The sequence below is a fragment of the Lygodium microphyllum genome, chromosome 16 (genome assembly GCF_053477565.2).
Source record: "Lygodium microphyllum isolate KBCC chromosome 16, Lygodium_microphyllum_v1.1.10, whole genome shotgun sequence".
NCBI classification, from domain to species: Eukaryota; Viridiplantae; Streptophyta; class Polypodiopsida; order Schizaeales; family Lygodiaceae; genus Lygodium; species Lygodium microphyllum.
Window position 1 is genome coordinate 17,580,977 of NC_141150.1, and position 19,687 is coordinate 17,600,663.

The window sequence follows — 19,687 nt, forward strand, 5'->3', positions numbered from 1 at the left end:
GCACTTTAGTTGCCTATCCTACAAGCATTTTGAGACAATAGGCACTCGAGATAAAGTAGGGAAAAAACACCGGAGGGCAATGCTCTTGCGCATGATAGTGAGCCCTTGTTTTCTTTATGGTAAATTTTAAACCTTTAGGAAGCATTTAAACTTCACGAGTACTCTTTATCATGGTAGGCCCTTGTGATTCCATCACTTTGTTTAAAGAAATCAAGATACAGAATGAGGGAAATAGAGAGAGAAGGGAACTTAAAAGTAAAAAAGAATGAACTCGAGTTAAGAAGAACCAAATTTTAAAGAACGTAGAATACCTTAAGTTCATTACTATGAAAATACAAATATTTTTATTTATGTTTTTGTAAATTATTATTATTATTTTCTATTAGTCACATAATAGTGACTTATTACACGTGTGCAATGCAATCAACGCTATATGCATATGCATGTAATACTAGAAATACAAAAGATATGAATTTTGTACCTATCTGCCTAATAGAATGTTACTAGTGCCATGTGTACATGTGTAACAAGTCACTATTATGTGATGAATAGAAAATAAAAATAAGAAACACAACACATATGAATTTTGTACCCATTAACCTACCAGAATGTGACTACTGCTATACGCCTACATGTATAACGAGTGACTATTATGTGATGAATAGAAAATAACAATAAAAAAATCACAAAATGACTATTTTCATAGTAATAGACTATATATCATATGATTATACCATATTATAGCATAATATGGGGTACTTAACAAAATTAAAAAGCATGTTATGTTTCTTGGTACTGTTGCAATATTCTATAACTAGCGCACACGAGCTAATGATACTCAACTTGTAAAGCTCACAGTCCTAAATGACAATATATATATTGAAGTGCACATCAGTAATGACATTTTTCTCAAGAGTCGAGGTGTCAAAACTACACATATCTCAGTTTTCTAGTTTTATTGATCAGCAAAAAAACTTTAACGAACGAGTTTTGGTCTCAAATGGGCCTTTTTTCATTTGTCAAAGTCATTGGCAGTGGTGACCAAAAAGTGACTATATTCTCTCGAGATGCTCACAAGATGCCCTAAATGATAGTCATGTGCTTAGTCACATCTTCTATTATTTTATTATACTTTGTATTGAAAGGTTTGGGGGCAACTGTCACATATTAGCTCCCCCAAAAGCTTCAAGGGAAACTAAAATATGCCACATGCTAGGATGCAAGGTAGTCAAACTCTTTGCATGCGCACGTGCGCGCGCGCGCGCGCGCGCACACACACACACACACACACACACACACACACACACACACACACACACACACACACACACACACACACACACACACACACACACACACACACACACACACACACACACACACACACACACACACACACACACACACACACACACACACACACACACACACACACACACACACACACACACACACACACACACACACACACACACACACACACACACACGTATGTATGTATGCATATATGACAGTTCTACCTCTTTTTCCCCAAATGTTATAATTACACAAGGCCTCATAGAATTTAATCAAAGGATGAGAATAGCATGAAGAGCATATGTATGCGTGTGTAAGTGTGCCACAATGGAAATAGTCAAAGGTGCTAAACTATTTTCTATCCACAACTTGCTTTTACCACTTGATTAGCGAATGATATATTGTGTATAATTGAATAAGCCAATGAAGAAAGTAGTTCCCTCGTGAGTCTACCACATTGCCGAAAATTCATATGAAGAGAATCTAAGGGAGAAGGAGTAGAAAGATGTGGTGGTAGGGTTATAATGATCCCATTTGCATTGCAAAACACAAGTAATATAAGCCTAGGTTGGTATTGTAGGGGAGCAAAAGAGAGGGTGGAAAGGTGAAGGGAAAGCTACTATGCAGTATAAATCATGGGATTATCATGTGTTATACATAATACGAGCACTGAGTCAAAGGAGAGTGAAAGAGAAGTGGGAAAAAAACAAGGGATGGAATATCTACCAAATGCACAAAAAATTCTATAAGGAAGTATAAATACATTAGCCTATAAGACATAAGAAAGATACAATAGGAGTATAGCCTTGCAAGAGGTTATTCATACCTTGGAGAATGAAGTCTCTTGCACCATAGTTTTGAAAGTGCGTATGTAGGTTATATATATAATAATAAATATGTTAACATATATAATAAAATATAATCTATAAACTCCCTTTAAATATATATATACATATATATATTTGCAAGTGAAATTTACTTAGGTGTGGCTTGGCTCTTAGTATTAGTAGCAGAGGGTCGGAGTACAGCGCACTGTATATGTCACTGGTGGGTGGGCGGCATTTGTAATGCGTCGTCTCTCAGGGGCGTACCTGCACGACCTGAAGACCATCACCCCAACCCTCTCGACGCTCGAAGGAGCCCACGTAAACTGGTTGCAAGCTATTTTCCCGCCTACAAATCTAGCCGAGCAAATCCGCCGAGACGGTCAAAAGGAGATATATCAGAGTACTGCTCCGAGGCATTGCAATGGATGACACTCATGCAGAAGCAGAAAACTTGCCACTGCCTTTCATGCAACTCGCACTCAAAGAGGTGCATCACTACAAAGCTAATTAGTGTATCTAAGTTGCTGTAAGTACAAGGCTTCTACTGACATCTTGTCTTTCTCCTTGAGTCACATTTCAGGCTAGGAGTGCTTTGCAAGCGTTGGAGGTCCCCATCGGGTAGTATTCTATTGCGCAGCCAATTTTCTTCACGGGGTTCTTTACTCTGTATTTAAAGCTTACTGCAAATATTCTCATCGCAGGTGTGTGATCGTGGAAAATGGAGAAGTTATTGCAGCCGGAAGCAACAAAACTAATGCAACTAGAAATGTACGTCTATCTGTACTCCTCAATAGCACTTCCTTATTGCTCGTAAACTTCATTTTGCCTGTCTTGTTTTCAGCAACGTCAAGACAATAGTGAAGGGTGCTATGTTGAAATATTAATCTATGAACCAGTCTTGACCTAGCCTTTCTTTATCATGAAGTAGATTGGATTAAGCACCAGACGATATTGAGGTCTGTTCTTTTCATTTGGGCTTTGATTAGAGTTCTTCAATTACTATATGGAGATGTTTGCTCAAGTTGCGACACAATTTAATAACAACATGAACTCTTATCAAAGTCTTTAGACATGTTGGAATTGGGGGAAGAGGGGAGCCATAATGCCTTGAACTTTTTTGGAAAATACAAATTAGATTACTAGATTGATGAATTCCATAATTGTATGGGCTTGTCAAACATAGAAGCCAATCATTTCAAATGTCAATTCATTGTTCTAGGAAACAAAATTGGTACGGATTTGCTTACAAGATCTATATTGCTGATGAAATGCTTTAAGGGGGGTTGTTCTCATTGAAATCTCTCTATTTTGAAACATGTTGACTCTCTTGAGTATTATATATTTGTGGCCTAAATAAAAGCACCCTATCGGCACCCTGATTTCCATCCATTATTTAGTCTCATGTGAGATTGCACAACGGAAAAGAACAAGAACATGGAGTGAATAGAGAAGATGGAGATAGACAAGAAGAATGCATTAGAACCGAAGAAACAAATTGACTATATCCAAAGTCAGCCCCTATATGGAGCACAGAGTGTCAATAAGGGCACTAGACGAAGGCAAAACAATGATGATAGAATGATGAGAACGGCTAACAATGATGTGAATTGGTAGTGGAGTGGGGAGGGCAGCTATAAATAGCCCCAAATGAAGAAACTGACTAATGTGCATAAATGCAGGTTGAACTTGTCAGAGTGAAGCAATGCGGAAGTAAATGACCAAGACAGAGTGAACAGAGAGAGTAAGAGAGAAAGAGACAGTGAAACGTAGAAATTTTGCAATGAAAAATGTTGTATAGGGATGCAGATATATACACAGATGTAGAGAGAATGTCTGCGTATGTCTCCATCTCGCAGATCTCACTCTTTGTGAACCCCAAGGGTAGTCTTTATGGCCTACAGCTTGAAAACTGGGAGCACAATTGACTAAGAATGTGAAGATCGAGGCCCAATAAATAATCCAGCAATAAATGGCAAAAAATAACAGGTCGGTTGGATTAAATGCAGTCGATTGGATAGAAAAACTGTTTGACTGTAGTCTGCTGCCCTGGTCGCCTGACACATGTCAACTGCCACGTGGCTCGCATGCTATACCTGTTGCCACCTGCTGTTGCTTGCTGGACCTGCCTATGTCTAGCTCTAAGACCCCCTCTCAAATCTTGGACACTGCTGAAGACTAAGGGGTCTGGAGTGCTGTTGAAGTAAAGCTTGAGGAAGTGCCTTCGTAAACAAGTCTGCAAGATTGTCCTGTGTCTTGCAATAGATTGGAAAATAGTCTCATCCAGAATCTTTTTTCAAATGGAATGGTACTGGATCTTAATATGCTCCGTCCGAGCATGAAACACAAGGTTCTTGGCCAAGGTGATGCAACTCTCATTGTCGCACCAAAGAATAGTAGGACCGTGCTGCTGGCAACCAAGCTCCTCCAAGAGCTTGCGATCGACATTGTCTCACATGTAGTAGAAGATGCCGGCAACTCTCATTGTTGCACCAAAGAATAGCAGGACCGTGTTGCTGGCAACCAAGCTCCTCCAAGAGCTTACGATCGACATTGTCTCACATGTAGTAGAAGACGCCGGCAAACTCTCATTGTCGCACCAAAGAATAGTAGGACCGTGCTGGTGGCAACCAAGCTCCTCCAAGAGCTTGTGATCGACATTGTCTCACATGTAGTAGAAGACACTGTGAGAGTGCGCACAAACATGACTGCTAACAGACACTGGCCAATACTCCACCTCAGTCGAAGATAGGGCAACTGCGGGTTGCTTCTTGCTGCTCCATCATGAAACAACATCAACACCCAAAGTAAAGCAATAACCGGTCGTGGATCTCCGATGATTTACATTGCCAGCCCAATCCGAATCACTCCATCCTTGTAGAATCGGTACTTGCTGGATAATAGATCCCAAGATTAGGAGTCTCTCGTAGGAATTGCAAAATCCTCTGAGCAGCCTGGCAATGCACCATCTTGGGTTCACTCATGAACTTGGCCAATACACCTATAACATAACATAAGTCAACACGAGTATTAAGAAGTAAGATCAAGGAGCCAACGAACTGCCTATAACGAGTAGCATCGGCCAAAGGAGAATTGGAATGAGTGGTAGCCTTCCAATTCGGGTCCATAGGAGTCGTAAGAGACTTGCATCTCTCCATCTCACATGTAGTCAAGAGTTCCTGTACATACCGCTGTTGGGAAATAAAGATCCCCTTGGGAGTCTGATAAATCTCATGACTTAGAAAGAAGTGAAGAAGTCCCATATCCGTCATCTCAAACTTCTCATGAAGTGTTGCCTTTGGTTGCTCGACCATCTGAGTATGGTCACATGTTATAATTAAGTCGTCCACATAAAGGAGAAACAACACACGACCACCTGAGGTGTGAACATAAATCTGGGGGTCGGCTTTGGAATGCCGATACCCCAATTTCTCTTGGAGAAACGAGTCAATCTTCTCATTCCAAGCACGGGGAGTCTGCTTGAGGCCATCGAGAGCCTTCCTCAATTTGTACACCTGACCATTAGAAGAACCAAAGCCTGGAGGCTACTCAACATAGAGCTCCTATTTCAAATCCCCATTTAAGAAGGCAAACCTCACATCCAGCTGATAGACTGGCCAGCTCCTATGGCTAGTTAAGGCAAGAACGGTGCAAATAGCAGCCATCTGAGTTGTAGGGACAAAGGTATCATGGAAATCAATACTTGGGCGTTGTGCAAAACCTTTAGCAACAAGGTAGGCCTTGTGCTTGTCCAACGTGCCATCACTACATTACTTGGGCTTGAAGACCCATTTGACTCCAATGATTTTCTTATGAGGAGGCTTCGGTACAAGCTACCAAGTGCCATTCCTCTCAATCGACCCCAGCTCTTGCTCCATCACTTTTCACCAATGATCATGTTGTAAAGCCTTCTTCACAGAGGTGGGTTCGCGATCTTGTATGACATGAGTCATCAAACAGTAATTAGTGTAAAAAAGCTCGGTGTGGTGTGCTTGGTTCCTCAGAGAATGCTGTGGGCCATCTTGCGGTTGCCACTCCTCAGGGACCCCCACAATCTCTACATCACAAAGAGTGTCATGAGCCCAACGAGGAGGTCAGATCTCACCTCGTTGCTCTCCGTCTGTTGAAGTTTTTGGAAGATCCACTGATGGCTGGGGTGCAATTAGTAAATCTGGTGGTTGAGAACTAAGCTCCTCATCCAAAGAAGAGTCCTCAAGAGGCATAGGCTCTAGAGGAACAGTCCGCTGGTTCCCAGCTATTATTGGGATCTCCAAGAACACGGTGTTTCTCACCCCCCTTTGAGGCTGGAATTTCCATGAACCTAACATCATGGCTCGTGTACATCCCACTTAACGGGATCATACAATCGATAGCCTTAAGATTGTGAGCTATAGCCCACAAACACGTGTCTTTTGGAAGCTGCTTCAAATTTGTCATGTTGTGTCTTCGGGATGTAAACATAGGCATCACACCCAAAAATCTTGAAAAAAGAAACATCCGGCTTAGACCCAAAATACACCTTATATGGAGTCATACCAACAACAACGGAAGTAAGGGAACGATGAGGAAGTGAATTGCGGTAACCACAGCCTCAGCCCATAGACACTGCGGTGTTTGATGCTGCTCCATGACGCTGCTCCAGGCCATCTCGATCACACCGCAATTCTTTTGCTCCAAGATGCCTTTCTCCTGAGGGTGTTTGTATTTGCAAACTCTTGGTGAATACCACGATCTGCACAAAAACGAGCAAGCTTAGTATTAGAAACAAATTCTCCGCCCTTATTCGGTCGTAAGGTCTTCAGCTTTCGGCCTTATCAGTTCTCCTCAAAGAGCAACCAACCCTTAAAACTTGAGAGAGTCTCTGATTTTAGCTTCAAGAAATAAGTCTAGGTCATCTGGCTGTAATCATCCACAATTAGCATGAAATACAAGCTCCCGCGAAGGGACTTCGTCCTCATTGGTCCACAGAGATTGGTGAAAACAAGCTCCAAGGGTGTTGAAGACCGCCTTGAAGCGTTGCTGTTTGGGAAGAGCATCATGAGTTTGCTTCCCATCATGGATGCAAGATACACAAGGTTGCTGGCTCACCACAATATCGAGCAAACCTCGAACAAACTGTCCCTTTGATGTCTTCCAAAGGTAATCATAGTTGAGGTGGCCAAACTGAGCATGCGAAAGCTCGGAGTGAGTGTGTGAGGTAAGAAGAAGAAAACTCAAGGCAGAAGAAGACCACAACTTATAAACTTCATTTTCCTCATAACCTGAAGAAAGAACCTGTCTCGATCCATGATCAAGGATTTGAAAAGAATCCACATCAAATTCGACCAAAAGGCCGAGGGCACGTATCTTGTGCAGTGAAAGTAGATGGTATCCTGAGGCTGGTACATAAAGCACCTCAAATGTATCAGCACCACCTCTGCCATCTCGAATAAGATGCATGTCACCTCGTCCCTTAATAGGAATAGACGAACTATCACCAATGAGAATCTAGCCATGCGAAGGTTGCAAATGAGCAGCATCTGTTGAAGGAGTAGTCATGTGCTGTGAGGTACCCCACTATCAACAATCCACTCCCGAGTGTATGGGGCTGTCAGCGCAGCATCAAAAGCCTTTAGGGTTGAATCCTCAACCACCTCAAAGTGGAGTAAAGCTCTGATGAGGGAGTAGCCACCACTCTGGAATCCTTTGAAGGTTTCTCCCTTTTCTCCTTGTTCTTCTTCTCCTTGTTGGGGCAATCCTTCTTCCAGTGACCTGTCTTGCCATAGATGTGACAAGTGGACTCCTTTTCTTTGTTCTTCTTGGATTTGTCCTCCTCCTCCTTTTGGTCCTTCCCCTTCTTCTGAGAGGACTGACCAACCAAGGCTTTAGATTTGGAAGCATTGGTCCTTTTCAACTGCTCCTCTTGGTCCAAGACCATAGGAACCAACTCTTCCCACCAAAGAGTCTCAGACCACCTTGAAGCAATCAATGCGGAATAAAAGCCATTGAAATGGGGCGGTAACTGTGAAAGAAGAGTTATCGCCATCTCTTCAGAAGCGATCACCTTTCTTGCGTTTTGTATGTGCATCTAAAGTTGCCTCAGCTTGTTAATATGCTCCGGCATAGAAGATGACTTGTTGACACTCATGGTCCTCATTTGCTCTTCCAAAGAAACTCGTTTCACGATGGTCATATGATTGTACATCTGATCAAGCTCTAGCCATATCTCTTGGGGGCCACCGTCAAATGCTCAATATGAGAGATAACAACTGTAGTGCATGAGAGAAATAAAAACGAGCAGATGCGAGCATTGAGTTTATCATCCCAATGTGCTTGAGCCTTTGCCAACTCCACCTTATCACTAGAAGAGAGTCTAGACTTGTCTTTCAAAGAAGGACGATGAATAACCTGTGTAACAAGTTCCGCCAAATCATAAGACTCCAAAATGGCAAGCATCATGATTGAATACAAGAAGAGGACTGATCACTCCTTGCACGCAGCCCATAATGTTAGTGAGGACCGGAGATGGAGGAGAAAACCCAAGTCGGAGTGTGCACCTGCAAAGTGGAAGACAAAAGGATGAAAATGACCAGCCAACTAGGGGCTATAAATAGCCCAAATCCCAAAATGCTGGCCAACCTGCACTTGAGGGCCCAAAATATGGGCTGATTGCATTAAATGCAGTCGCAATATGCTGACATGGCAAAAAAATCTCAATAGGGATGGATGGTGTTCGGTAGGTGATGATAGATTGGAAATGCAGTAATTGTGCAGGAAATACACACTGAAGCTTGACTAGAGGAGAAAATGCAAAAAAAGGCAATGAAATGGCTGCTCTAGAATGAGCTACCTCCTCCGTCAAAACAAATGACAGACATGTTAGAGCTCCTAAAGTACTCAGTTGACTCAGACTGAGGTTCACAAGCAGGAGATGACAAGGCACAACAATCATGATTCCTAACACAAATTCCGTTATTTCTTGTAGGTTTCTATGGAAGATAAAAAATGAAATCCATAGCAATGCTTGGCCAAGGCCTATGGCCAATAAAAGAAATGATCCATTGCATTGACTATGGCATCAATGCCTCTTATGTCTTGCATATGGAAGAGCACGAGTTTCAATCATGATTTTAGGCCTCAATTGCTTAGTGACACATAGTTGCCTATGCATCATAAGGAAGCCATCTCTAAGCACATAATGCCCCTATCTTTGGCCATCACAAAGCTGATTAAATACATTCCCAAAGTTTGCATTAGTAGCTTGCAACTCGTCCCCCTCCTTCTCCCTCTCCACCAGTTTTCCTTCTTTCTTTGATGACTCATTCTTTCTTTGACGACTCCATCCCAATCCCCTTAGGTTTCTTTTGGGGGTGTTGAGCTATTAGAAGAGGAGTCTTCGTCTTTGGATGGGAGGGATTTATCTTCACCTAGTGAGGGGGAGGGGAGTCCCTATTCCAGACAAGTGCATTGTAGGTATATGAGACTATTCAATCTCCTTTACAACAAGATGATCCTATCACAGTTGTGGTATTGGCAGCTTATAGAGGACTCCAGTGTTTTCCACTTTCTTGCTACCCCTAGAGGTCCATATAGATAAGCTAGATTGCACACCCAGTGGGATAGTTCAATTTGTGTGAACTACACCCTTATGTCATAGATTCTTCAAGATCATGAGCCTACTACAATTGATAAGGCTCTTGCACAATGTATATGGTGTTGAGCTACGTAGGAAGAGCTCGATTCTATCGAGTGAAACTAAATTTGGAAGTTGGTTTCGTACCCAAAGAAGTTGAAGGTGATTGGTGTGAATTGGGTCTGCAAGGCCAAGTACCTTGTAGACTGATCCTTGGATAAGCATAAGGCTAGGCTTGTTGCCAAGGGAATTGTCCAAAGGACAGGATTGGATTACTCGGAGACCTTTTCACCTACCGCTTGGATGTCTAATTTTCAAGCTATCTTGGCTCTTGTAGCTCATCACTAGTGGCCAGTCTTCTAGATGGATGTAAAGTTTGCCTTTCTCAATGGTATCCTAGAGGAGGAGATTCGTGTCTCATAGTCTCTTGGTTTTCTTGTGTAGGAGAAGGACCATGTTTATAGGTTCCAGAAGGCTCTCTATGACCTGGAGGAAGTTCCTCGAGCTTGATATCAAAGGATTGATTGATTCTTCTTTTTTTTTTTTCCCAAGAAAAGAGAATTCTATTAATAACACCTCAAAGAAAATCCCTGAGGTAAATACAACATACAAGGAACTTTGTGAAGAGTAACTAGGTACATCAAAGATACAATGATTGTGTGAATAACCAATCTGGTTGGCTAAAGTGCTAGACCATTTGAGGGATAGTATGAAAGAAGGTGTCTGAATCCCAAATCCGCAAGAAAGCCTCTCTTTTCTTCCTTATCCTCTCGAAGCGGCCTTGCATCCTCTCCCATCTCCCACGGAGAGTGTGGACTCTCTATCCAAATCGTTGATAAAGACTCCCCAGTGGGTATATCTTGAAGATCAATGACCTAGCTACATCTCGCAGTCCATATGTACCAAGCTATAATATTGGAAACCAATTCCCATCTGTGACAATGTCCTTGAGTCCACTGTGTTTGTGAGTAGTATGGGGTAGGGATCTTGCTTAGATGTTGTCCAATGATGAGAAAATAAATGCTCCCTTGAGTGTCCTCATAGCCGCAAGCTGGACCTCTGTCTGATCCAAGCTATAGCCCCCCATGTCGCCACCATGGACTTCGCTGTACCATGGAATACTATCCTAAGAGCTCTCCTCCAAATCTCCTGGGCTTTGGAACAGTCCCATAGGCAATGTCTCCGTGTCTCCTCTGGCTCACCACATCATGCTTGATTAATTCTTCTTACAAAGTGGCTTCCATTGATCAGATCATGACCCTAGCCTTTATTATAAGGTTGAGGGTGATAGGTGTGTGCTTGTCATCTTGTATGCGAATGACTTGATTATCACAGGGAGTGACTCATAGGAGGTTGATTGGACTCTGAGACATTGAGATAGGAGTTTGACATGATGGATCTGGAGGTCCTACGCTCCTTCCTTGGCTTGGAGATCTATCAGATGGCACACAACACATGTTTAACTCTGAGTTGCTTTTGGAGTCTGGTATGGCCAAGTGTTGGCCTATTTCTGAGTTGCTTTCGGAGTTTGGTATGGCCAAGTGTTGGCCTATTTCTTGCTCCATGGACCCATAGTCCAAGCTTTTGGCTACAGGAGATCCTCTTCCAGATGCTGCCCGTTACTGATGCCTTGTTGGTTCATTGATTTGGCTTATTCACACTCAGTCAAATATTTCCTTTGTGGTGACATTGCTGTCTTCTTTTATGAAGACTCCTATTCATGATCACTTGAGAGCTGCCTTGCTTGTTCTACACTACTTATAGGGGACTTGATCCTATGGGATCATGTACGGAGAGGGGACCACTCTTTCTAGATGGGGCGACTCCAATTGAGTAGTTGATGTGGATTCAATATGGAGAGGGGGCCACTCTTTCTAGATGGAGTGACTCCAATTGGGCAGATGATGTGGTTTCAAGACGATCCACTACAGGTTATGGTTTCTCCGTTGGATTGAGAGCTATCTTCTAGAGTAGTAAGAAACATCCTATTGTGTCACTTTCTTCTCCAAAAGTCAAGTATTGTGCCCTTTGTTCTATTGCTAGGGAGGCAATTTGGCTCTATCAGATGCTGGTGGAGATTGGCTATTCGCAGACAGGTCCCAGTTAGTTGCATGGGGATAACCAGAGTGCCTTAGCTCTTGCAAAGAACCTTGTGTTTCATGCGTGCACAAAGCATGTCAAGGTTCAATATCATTATGTACAAGAGCGGATTGTGGATTTCAAGTTATTGGTCTATTGTCCTATGGGCAGACAATTTTGGCGGATCTCTTCATGAAGCCTTTGTCCAAGGCTTCTATGCTTTCTTCTCCCAAGATCTGAGAGGGGGTGTTAGCTTGCCTTTATTTTGTCAGTCTGTAATCTCGTGGTTGTGAGCCCTAATCAGAGTTTGAATTAGTACTCATTGTATTCAACTTTCTTCTTTGTTCAATGCAGATCATTCTTGTCTTCCTGCTTTCTCTTCTCCTCTTCTTATCTCTCTGTGTTTGTGGTTCTCTTCCGTTGTGCACTCTCACAAGAGGAGCCATTGGATGAGAGCTAAGAGAGGCGATAGTTGATTGTGCAGCATGACAAGACAAGGGAAACGGGTTTCCTCGTCCCCCTCAGTGAGAGGTTGCGGTAGAATAGGAGGGCTTGCCAGATGAATTGGGATTTTATCACCCTTTTGAAGTTGTTGGAACCATTGCATTTGCAATTAGAGCTATCAATCAAAAGATAATCCTTACAGTTGATTTTCTTTCTTGTCTACCAATTAGCCCTTGGCAATTCTTAGCCAATGCCAACTTGAGGTGAAGAGCAAGTGCAGAAATTGCTGTTGAAACCCTAATTTACAGCAAAAATCAGGGCTTCCACAGCCACCAATGATTGAAAACTTAGAACTTGGAGTAGGTGCTCAAAGCAAGATATTTACAGCCAAACCAAGGGGTAGTCCATTCTCAAATTATTGTGGCATACATGCAAGAGATTTTGACCCAATCCGTGTTCGGATTGTTGTACTATCAAGGGGCAAATTGCGCGCAAGCAGTGCTGGTCATTATGACAGCCCATTGTATTGAATTTGAAGAGGGATCAGCCTATATCGCTTTGTACTTCAAATTCGAGCAATACAATTAATGAAATACTGCAAGGGCTGCCAATTATTGGGGTCAATTGGGTGTTGGCTGTCCAAAATTGAGTGGTTAAGTGTATAATTCCAGATTTGTGTATTTAATGCTTGCTGTAATTTAAGTTCAATCAGGTTTATACCATCTTTGCCAAGAGGGAAAGATGGTTTCATAGACCACCACTCAACCCAATCTTGTTTTGTAGATTGGTGGCACCCTATTCCTTTGCTGTCCACATCCCTCTCCAGTGGATATCACAATGCGAGTTGCTTCCACAATCTCCTTTGCTGATCCAAAAGCCTCTAGCCGTACAAACAATCAGCAAAGCAATTTGGGCCAATTGCCCCTTGATTTTCACCCAACTTGCACAAATGGAACCAGCAACGGGCGAAATGTTACCCGAATTCACAATGGATATCTTGGCATCTAAAATCCTTGTCAATTCCACTAATTTCAGGTGTTGATTTCAGTGTATGATGCCTTCCCTTGTTGGTATGGGTCCCAAGGTGGCTGCTAGACCCTAATTTTTGCGGAAATTTAGGGTTTATAGTAGAGATTCCTTTGCTATCCATCAAAATTGGTTGAGAAATGCTGACATCTCCGAAGGAGGGGTTGGAGAAGGTGAGAGAAAGCTAAGATGAGAGAGAAATCAGATTTTCTTTGCGAGAAAACCCTAAAATCTACATATTGTTTGCTCCAACCTGCATTTAATGTAGTCACCTATTGCCAGGTATCCCCAAAATGTTGTTAGTTGATCAACAATGCTATTGCCAACCCTTGGAAGGTGTCTCCTTGCTGTCCCCTGCTTGTTGAGGCCCCTAGATGGTTGTCTTCTGCAACAAATTGTTGTTCTTTGATTCGAAACAACTAACAACTCCCCTCTCTCTCTCTCTCTCTCTCTCTACTAGATTATAAATTGACTAAAGCTGAGACCCAACCGCCAAAAACGTTTTCTCAGTTTGCATGGGTACTGTTTCCAAATGGCAACTTTCTAAGTGCATTTTTAAGCATTATCTAACCATTTAATTAATGTTCAAAATTAAATAATTAATTTCAACCCTTTTGACCCTGTCTAAAATTAAATGTGCCCATCCATAATCAAATTGGCTAGGCCATTTGCAACTTGGAGTGGTCCCCAACCTCTCTTGAGCATTAACTTTAATTAATGCTAGTCCCTAGTGTCACCACTAACATTTATTGGCCAAACAACTGTCCTAGGGTCAAAACTAACACCAATTGACCACCAAAACCTAGTTGGCATAACTTCTCACAACTTTTGCCTTTGACACCCAGTGCATCCTCAGGGTCCTTGACCTGTTACCATGAAATAATTGCCATGTGCATCACATGTGCTAAACAACCTTTCACATTTGATTAATAACTTAATGAAATGTTATTGGCAAGATTAAAGCATGTCAAAATCTCACGTCCCCATGACAGACCTTCCCTTTGAAATCCTTGCAATTGTCCTCGATTGCACTATATTGTGCCAAATGAAAAGTTTACTACACTGGAATTTTCATAAGGCATCACAATCATAAGATTGGCCACTGTTGTCTAATCATGCTATATGCCCGAAAGCTTACTGAAAATTCCAGCTTGCATAAACATCAAATAATATTAAGAAATAGTCTAGAATTGTTGCTAGAAACCCATTGGATCCATCTATAACTCATGTGTCTCAACTCTTTTAACTTCACAACCATAGTAAAGGATAAACTCAATATAAACCATTGCTATAACTATCAATGGCGTTGACTAACATGTTGCTGTCCATGGAATCAGTTGTAAACCATTGAGAATTGAGCATAATCTAATCATAAACCAATCATCTGCTGATCTGAGAATAACTGATCACAAATTGCTGCAAATGTAACCCCAAATTGATTACAAACTCATTGTAAAGACTGATCAGTAACTAATGTAAAAATTGATGCAAAACTAATTTCAAAAGTGACCATAAACAGCTCTCAAATTGATCAAGAACTGAGCTGAAACTGATCAGAAATCGATATCAAAACTGAGGCAAAAGCTCATGTCCAAGTGATTATGAAGTGATTTCAAATTGATGCAGAGTATAGTCTTAGAGCTGCGGTAATAACCATACTCATTTGCATATATCTCATAATGAGTAGTATACAGAGTAGTTACCTCGGTTCTCATGGCAGACATACTGTCAGCATAGTACCTTGGATGCATGCTAAATACATCCGAGATCCGCTACATACAAGGGTTGTCCACAACCGGAGGAGTGGAAGTGCTACCTTCCCCTTGAATATCATGCAATACTCTGGACCCTTGCTTTGCGGAACCTGACTAAGCTTGAACTGAAATTAGGTGTGATTGAAAGGCATCTTGGTAAAGTTGCAACAAATGAGTATCATCTCCCAAGTCATCCTTTTCCATCCACTTTGCATCTATTGGTAAAACAATGCTGAATCTTCACCAAGAAGCATATGGAAACTTTACCTCTAACTTAAATTGCCTCAGACTTCCACTAGGTTGTAGGTCTTTCTTCCCCTTAAGCATTGTGATGCTTTATACTTTCATATTGTTGCACTTCAACTTAACTAATATGCAAAATTGCATCTAGTTGACTAGCCCCTTATGTGTACCTAAAATGCTAGCAATACCGGATGCATTAGGAAACATTTTTATTTGCATACTTTGGACCATTGCAATGTGACTATGCATGGGAATTTGCATACTACCAAGTATACCAAGATATATTTTCCCATACCTTGCATGCATTACTAGCTACATTTTTCCTCTTGACCAACACTATATAGAGCATTTGCATGACCAACATTAATACCATGAGTCCCAAAGATAGCGAACTGCATATATGCATTGCCAAACTTGCCACTTTGTGCCCTAGCATCATACCAACATTGCTATACATGGGGTTATGTATATTAGTAGTCATACTTGAATACATTGGGCCTTGCACACCACACGTTGGTTGTTGCATACCATAAGGAGTTGTGCCATACATCCTCATATATGTTCCCTGACCCACCATAGCATGGAAACTAGTGCGACCACCAAAGTATCCTAGTTGCCCCATAATTGCATGCATGCCTTGCTGTCCAAAAAACATTGGATTGGCATTTCCAAGTTGGCTTTGCATATGGCTCTTCCTTCAGTGCATCTTGCTGTTCTTAAGCTCTTGAAGTAGATTTTCTCTTCTTGCCTTTGCTGCCATCCTTTAAGGGTTCAAAAAGTGCATGAATTGAGGATCATTTGCCAATTGTATAAACATTTCAGCTGCTGTCCTTAGCTGACCTTTAAACTGGCTATCAAATTCCTCTTCCTCTTGTTGATCATCAACTTCTAAAGGCCTAGAAGGATCCACATTTTGGTCTAAACCAACATTATCAGCTTATTGTCCATGCTGTGTGCCTTGTCCAAGATTAGGCATTGCATTTTCCCCAATACTTTGTGAATTTTCAGATCGAGAGGCATTATCCTTGCTTGATTCCATCTTAGTATTTGAAGACATTCTTATTGTAATGCTTAGTTTAATACAATTTCAGCACTAGAGCAAAGCTTTTGACCTTCAATCAAGTGCCTCAGGCCCACCAAATCAAGGGATTGAGCGGTATCTCAGCAATGGAACAATTAAACTGGCCTTCCTTCTCGAAGAGGGTGGTAAAACTTGATCAAGCACTTAATTACAACAATTGATAAATGAGCATAAATTGAAATGCACATTTTACCTTATCAATCTTGGACAATAGACATCTGGTTGGGCCCAAAATTGGCGTCCCTTTTGGTATTTCTTTAACCTTAATTGCTGATGGATTGAGTACAAGTTGAGATTCCACAACTCCTTTGTTGATCCAAAAGCCTCTTGTTGTACAAACAATCAACAAGCAATTTGGGCCAATTTCCCCTTGATTTTCATCCAAGACTTGCACAAATGAAACTAGCAATTGACAAAATGTTGCCCGAATTCACAATGGATGGCTTGGTGTTTGAAATCCCTCTTAATTCTAGGAATTTCGGGTGTTGATTTCAGTGTATGATGCCTTCTCTTGTTGGCAGGAGTCCCAAGGTCGCTACTAGATCTTAATTTATGTAGAAATTTAGGGTTTTTAGGAGAGATTCCTCTACTATCCACCCTAAATTTGGTTGAGATCTGCTCAAAATGGCTGAGATCTCCTTGGAAGGGTTTGGAGAAGGTGAGAAAAGGCCAAGATGAGAGAGAAATCTGATTTTCTTCGCGAGAAAACCCTAAAATCTTCTTGTTGCTTGCTCCAGTTTGCATTTAATACACTCACCTACTGCCAAGCACCTCCAAAATGTTGCCACCTCATTAGCAATGTTGTTGCCAGCCCTTGGAAGGTGTCTCCTTGTTGTCCCTTGCCTGCTGAACCCCCCAGGTGGTTGTCTTCTTTAGTTAATTACCATTTTTTGATAAAAAAATGGACTAGCAGCTCCCTCTCTTTCTCTACCAGGCTGTAAATTGGCTGAACGACTTGCATGGGCATTTTTGCCAAGTGGTAGCCTTCTGAATCCATTTTTCAGTATAAACCAGCCATTTATTTAATTTTCTCCAACCATTTAATTAATTTTTAAAATAAAATAATCTTGAAAATTAATTTTAGTCCTTCTGACCCTGCCCGAAATTGAATTTGCCCATCCATAATTAAATTGGCTAGGCCATTTGCAACTTGAGTGTTCCCAACCACTGTTGATCCTTAGACTGGTAAACGTTTTCTCAGTTTGCATGGGCATTTTTGCTAAGTGGTAGCCTTCTAAACCCATTTTTTAGCATTATCGAGTCATTTGATTCATTTTCTCTAGCCATTTAATTAATTTTCATAATTAAATAAACTTGAAAATTAATTTTAGCCTTTTGACCTTGCCCAAAATTAAATGTGCCCATCCATAATTAAATTGGCTAGGCCATTTCCAACTTGAGTGGTCCCTAACTTGTGTTGACCCTTAGACTAGCATTAATTAATTAATTAATGATGCTAGTCTCTAGTGTCACCATTGACATTTATTGGCCAAAATTGTCCCAGGGTCAAAACTAACATCAATTGACCACCAAAGCCCAGTTGTATAACTTATCACAACTTTTGCCTTTGATATCCATTGCATCCTTGAGGTCCTTTTCTTGTTATCATGAAATAACTGCCATGTGCATTACATGTGCTAAACAATCTTGCACATTTGATTAATAACTTAATCAAATCTTATTGGCAAGATTGAAGCATCTCAAAATCTCATGTCCTTGTGACACTAGACATGTTTAGCTGGATCCAAAATCTCTAGATCTGTGTTTTTTGCTGCTGAACAGTTTTGGAGGTTGTCTACAATGTTTCGAGATCCGTATAGAGTACGGCACAATCTCTAATGCATATCCTTCGCCTTGGTCCTTTAGAGCATTAGAGTCCAAGGTTTGGTATTAACTTGCATAGCATGTTTGTTGCATTGAGCATTGTATTTATTGATTCATTATTCATTCATCTTCTATATTCATTGTCTTTGAGTTACCCTACCAATGAACCCTCCTTAGTTCTTTTGTCAATTTGTGCTTTGTTGTGTGATTGTGCTCGTATTCTGTGTTCGAGTATTTCTTTTTCTGCCCCCCTACTGCCCCCACCACAGGCAAAGGATGCTTACATAAAAAGGCGCTTTATGGACTTGAGCAAGTCTGGAGGGCTTATTCATGTTTCGCGTTCTTCTTATTGAATGTGAATTTGGCTGCCCCTAGGCCAACTCCAAACTCTCTCTCTGAAACTAAGAATTGAATCCAACCAACTCTTGTAGGCTTCTCTACTGAATACTGAATACAAAGTGCAAAGCATACTACTTTTCTGAAGCTTCTTGAAGGGAGTTTGGATGCTTCGATTACTGAAGTAATTTCATGTTAAACAAGATTTACCAATCATTTATTCTGATAGTCAAAAGTGCTATTGAGCGTGGGAGGTCACAATTTATTAGTCAAAGGCAAACTAAGATACACCTGTTGCCATTGACCCAATCCCATGGGAATTTTCTTGTCACAGAAAAATAAATATTCTTATTTGTATAGGCAACTTACTAGTATCATCATTGAGGCATTGCTTTAAGGAAAACTTGCTTGCATGAATGATGCCATTAAGGGGTTCATCTAAACTCAGAAGCTTGTGTGAATGCCCACCTTGGCTGCTTCAAATGATTTTATGCAGCCTCTGTCATGCTTATTTTTTGTCTTCCGATATCAACATCCTTCAACAAGTTAGTAAGAGGTTTAAATTGTGGGCAACTACTCTATGGCCATTGTAAGCCAGATTCGATCTACGAAGGTGGTAGTGATAAGAGCAGCCTGTGATGTGTCCTAGTGACATGTGTTCGCTTTTTCAATGTCAGGCATGTGAGATATTCTGGAATTTGCCTGTATTCATTTGGTATATGTTGAGATATTAGGGAGTCTAAACGTGCAGTTGTCATTGAGAATCAACTCTTAATAAGATTTAAGGCTGTCTTTTGTGGTAAAATGATCTGATCTGTGACACAAAAACTAATATGCTTTGAACAACCAATTTTTACTTTGCAAGTGAATGAATCATAACGACTTTTGCCTGCAATCCTTTTTGACTGTTTGTGCTTTAAAAATATGAAGATTGACAGAAACTTTATGTTGTTCTGCCTCTTTTTAATTTTATTATCCTAGGCAACTCGGCATGCAGAAATGGAAGCAATAGATAAGATTTTACTAGCATGGCAGCAGGAGGGTCTCTCCCCACAAGAAGTTGCAGACAGATTCTCCAACTGTGAACTGTATGTTACGTGTGAACCATGCATCATGTGTGCTGCTGCTCTTTCTATTCTTGGTACGTTACTGGATGAACTATGCATCC

At 41.2% G+C, this 19,687-nt stretch overlaps 1 protein-coding gene across 1 annotated transcript in view; it reads left to right on the forward strand.

Annotated features, from left to right (window-relative positions):
- Positions 1–2,291: 2,291 nt before the first annotated feature.
- Positions 2,292–19,687, forward strand: part of LOC148022570 (tRNA-specific adenosine deaminase TAD2-like) — a 29,840-nt gene continuing 12,444 nt past the window's right edge. The window contains exons 1-4 of the mRNA XM_087695517.1: positions 2,292–2,610; positions 2,704–2,741; positions 2,825–2,891; positions 19,501–19,660. Coding sequence (XP_087551643.1) covers positions 2,545–2,610; positions 2,704–2,741; positions 2,825–2,891; positions 19,501–19,660 — 331 coding nt within the window. The 5' untranslated portion in view covers positions 2,292–2,544. The remainder of the gene's footprint in view (positions 2,611–2,703; positions 2,742–2,824; positions 2,892–19,500; positions 19,661–19,687) is intronic.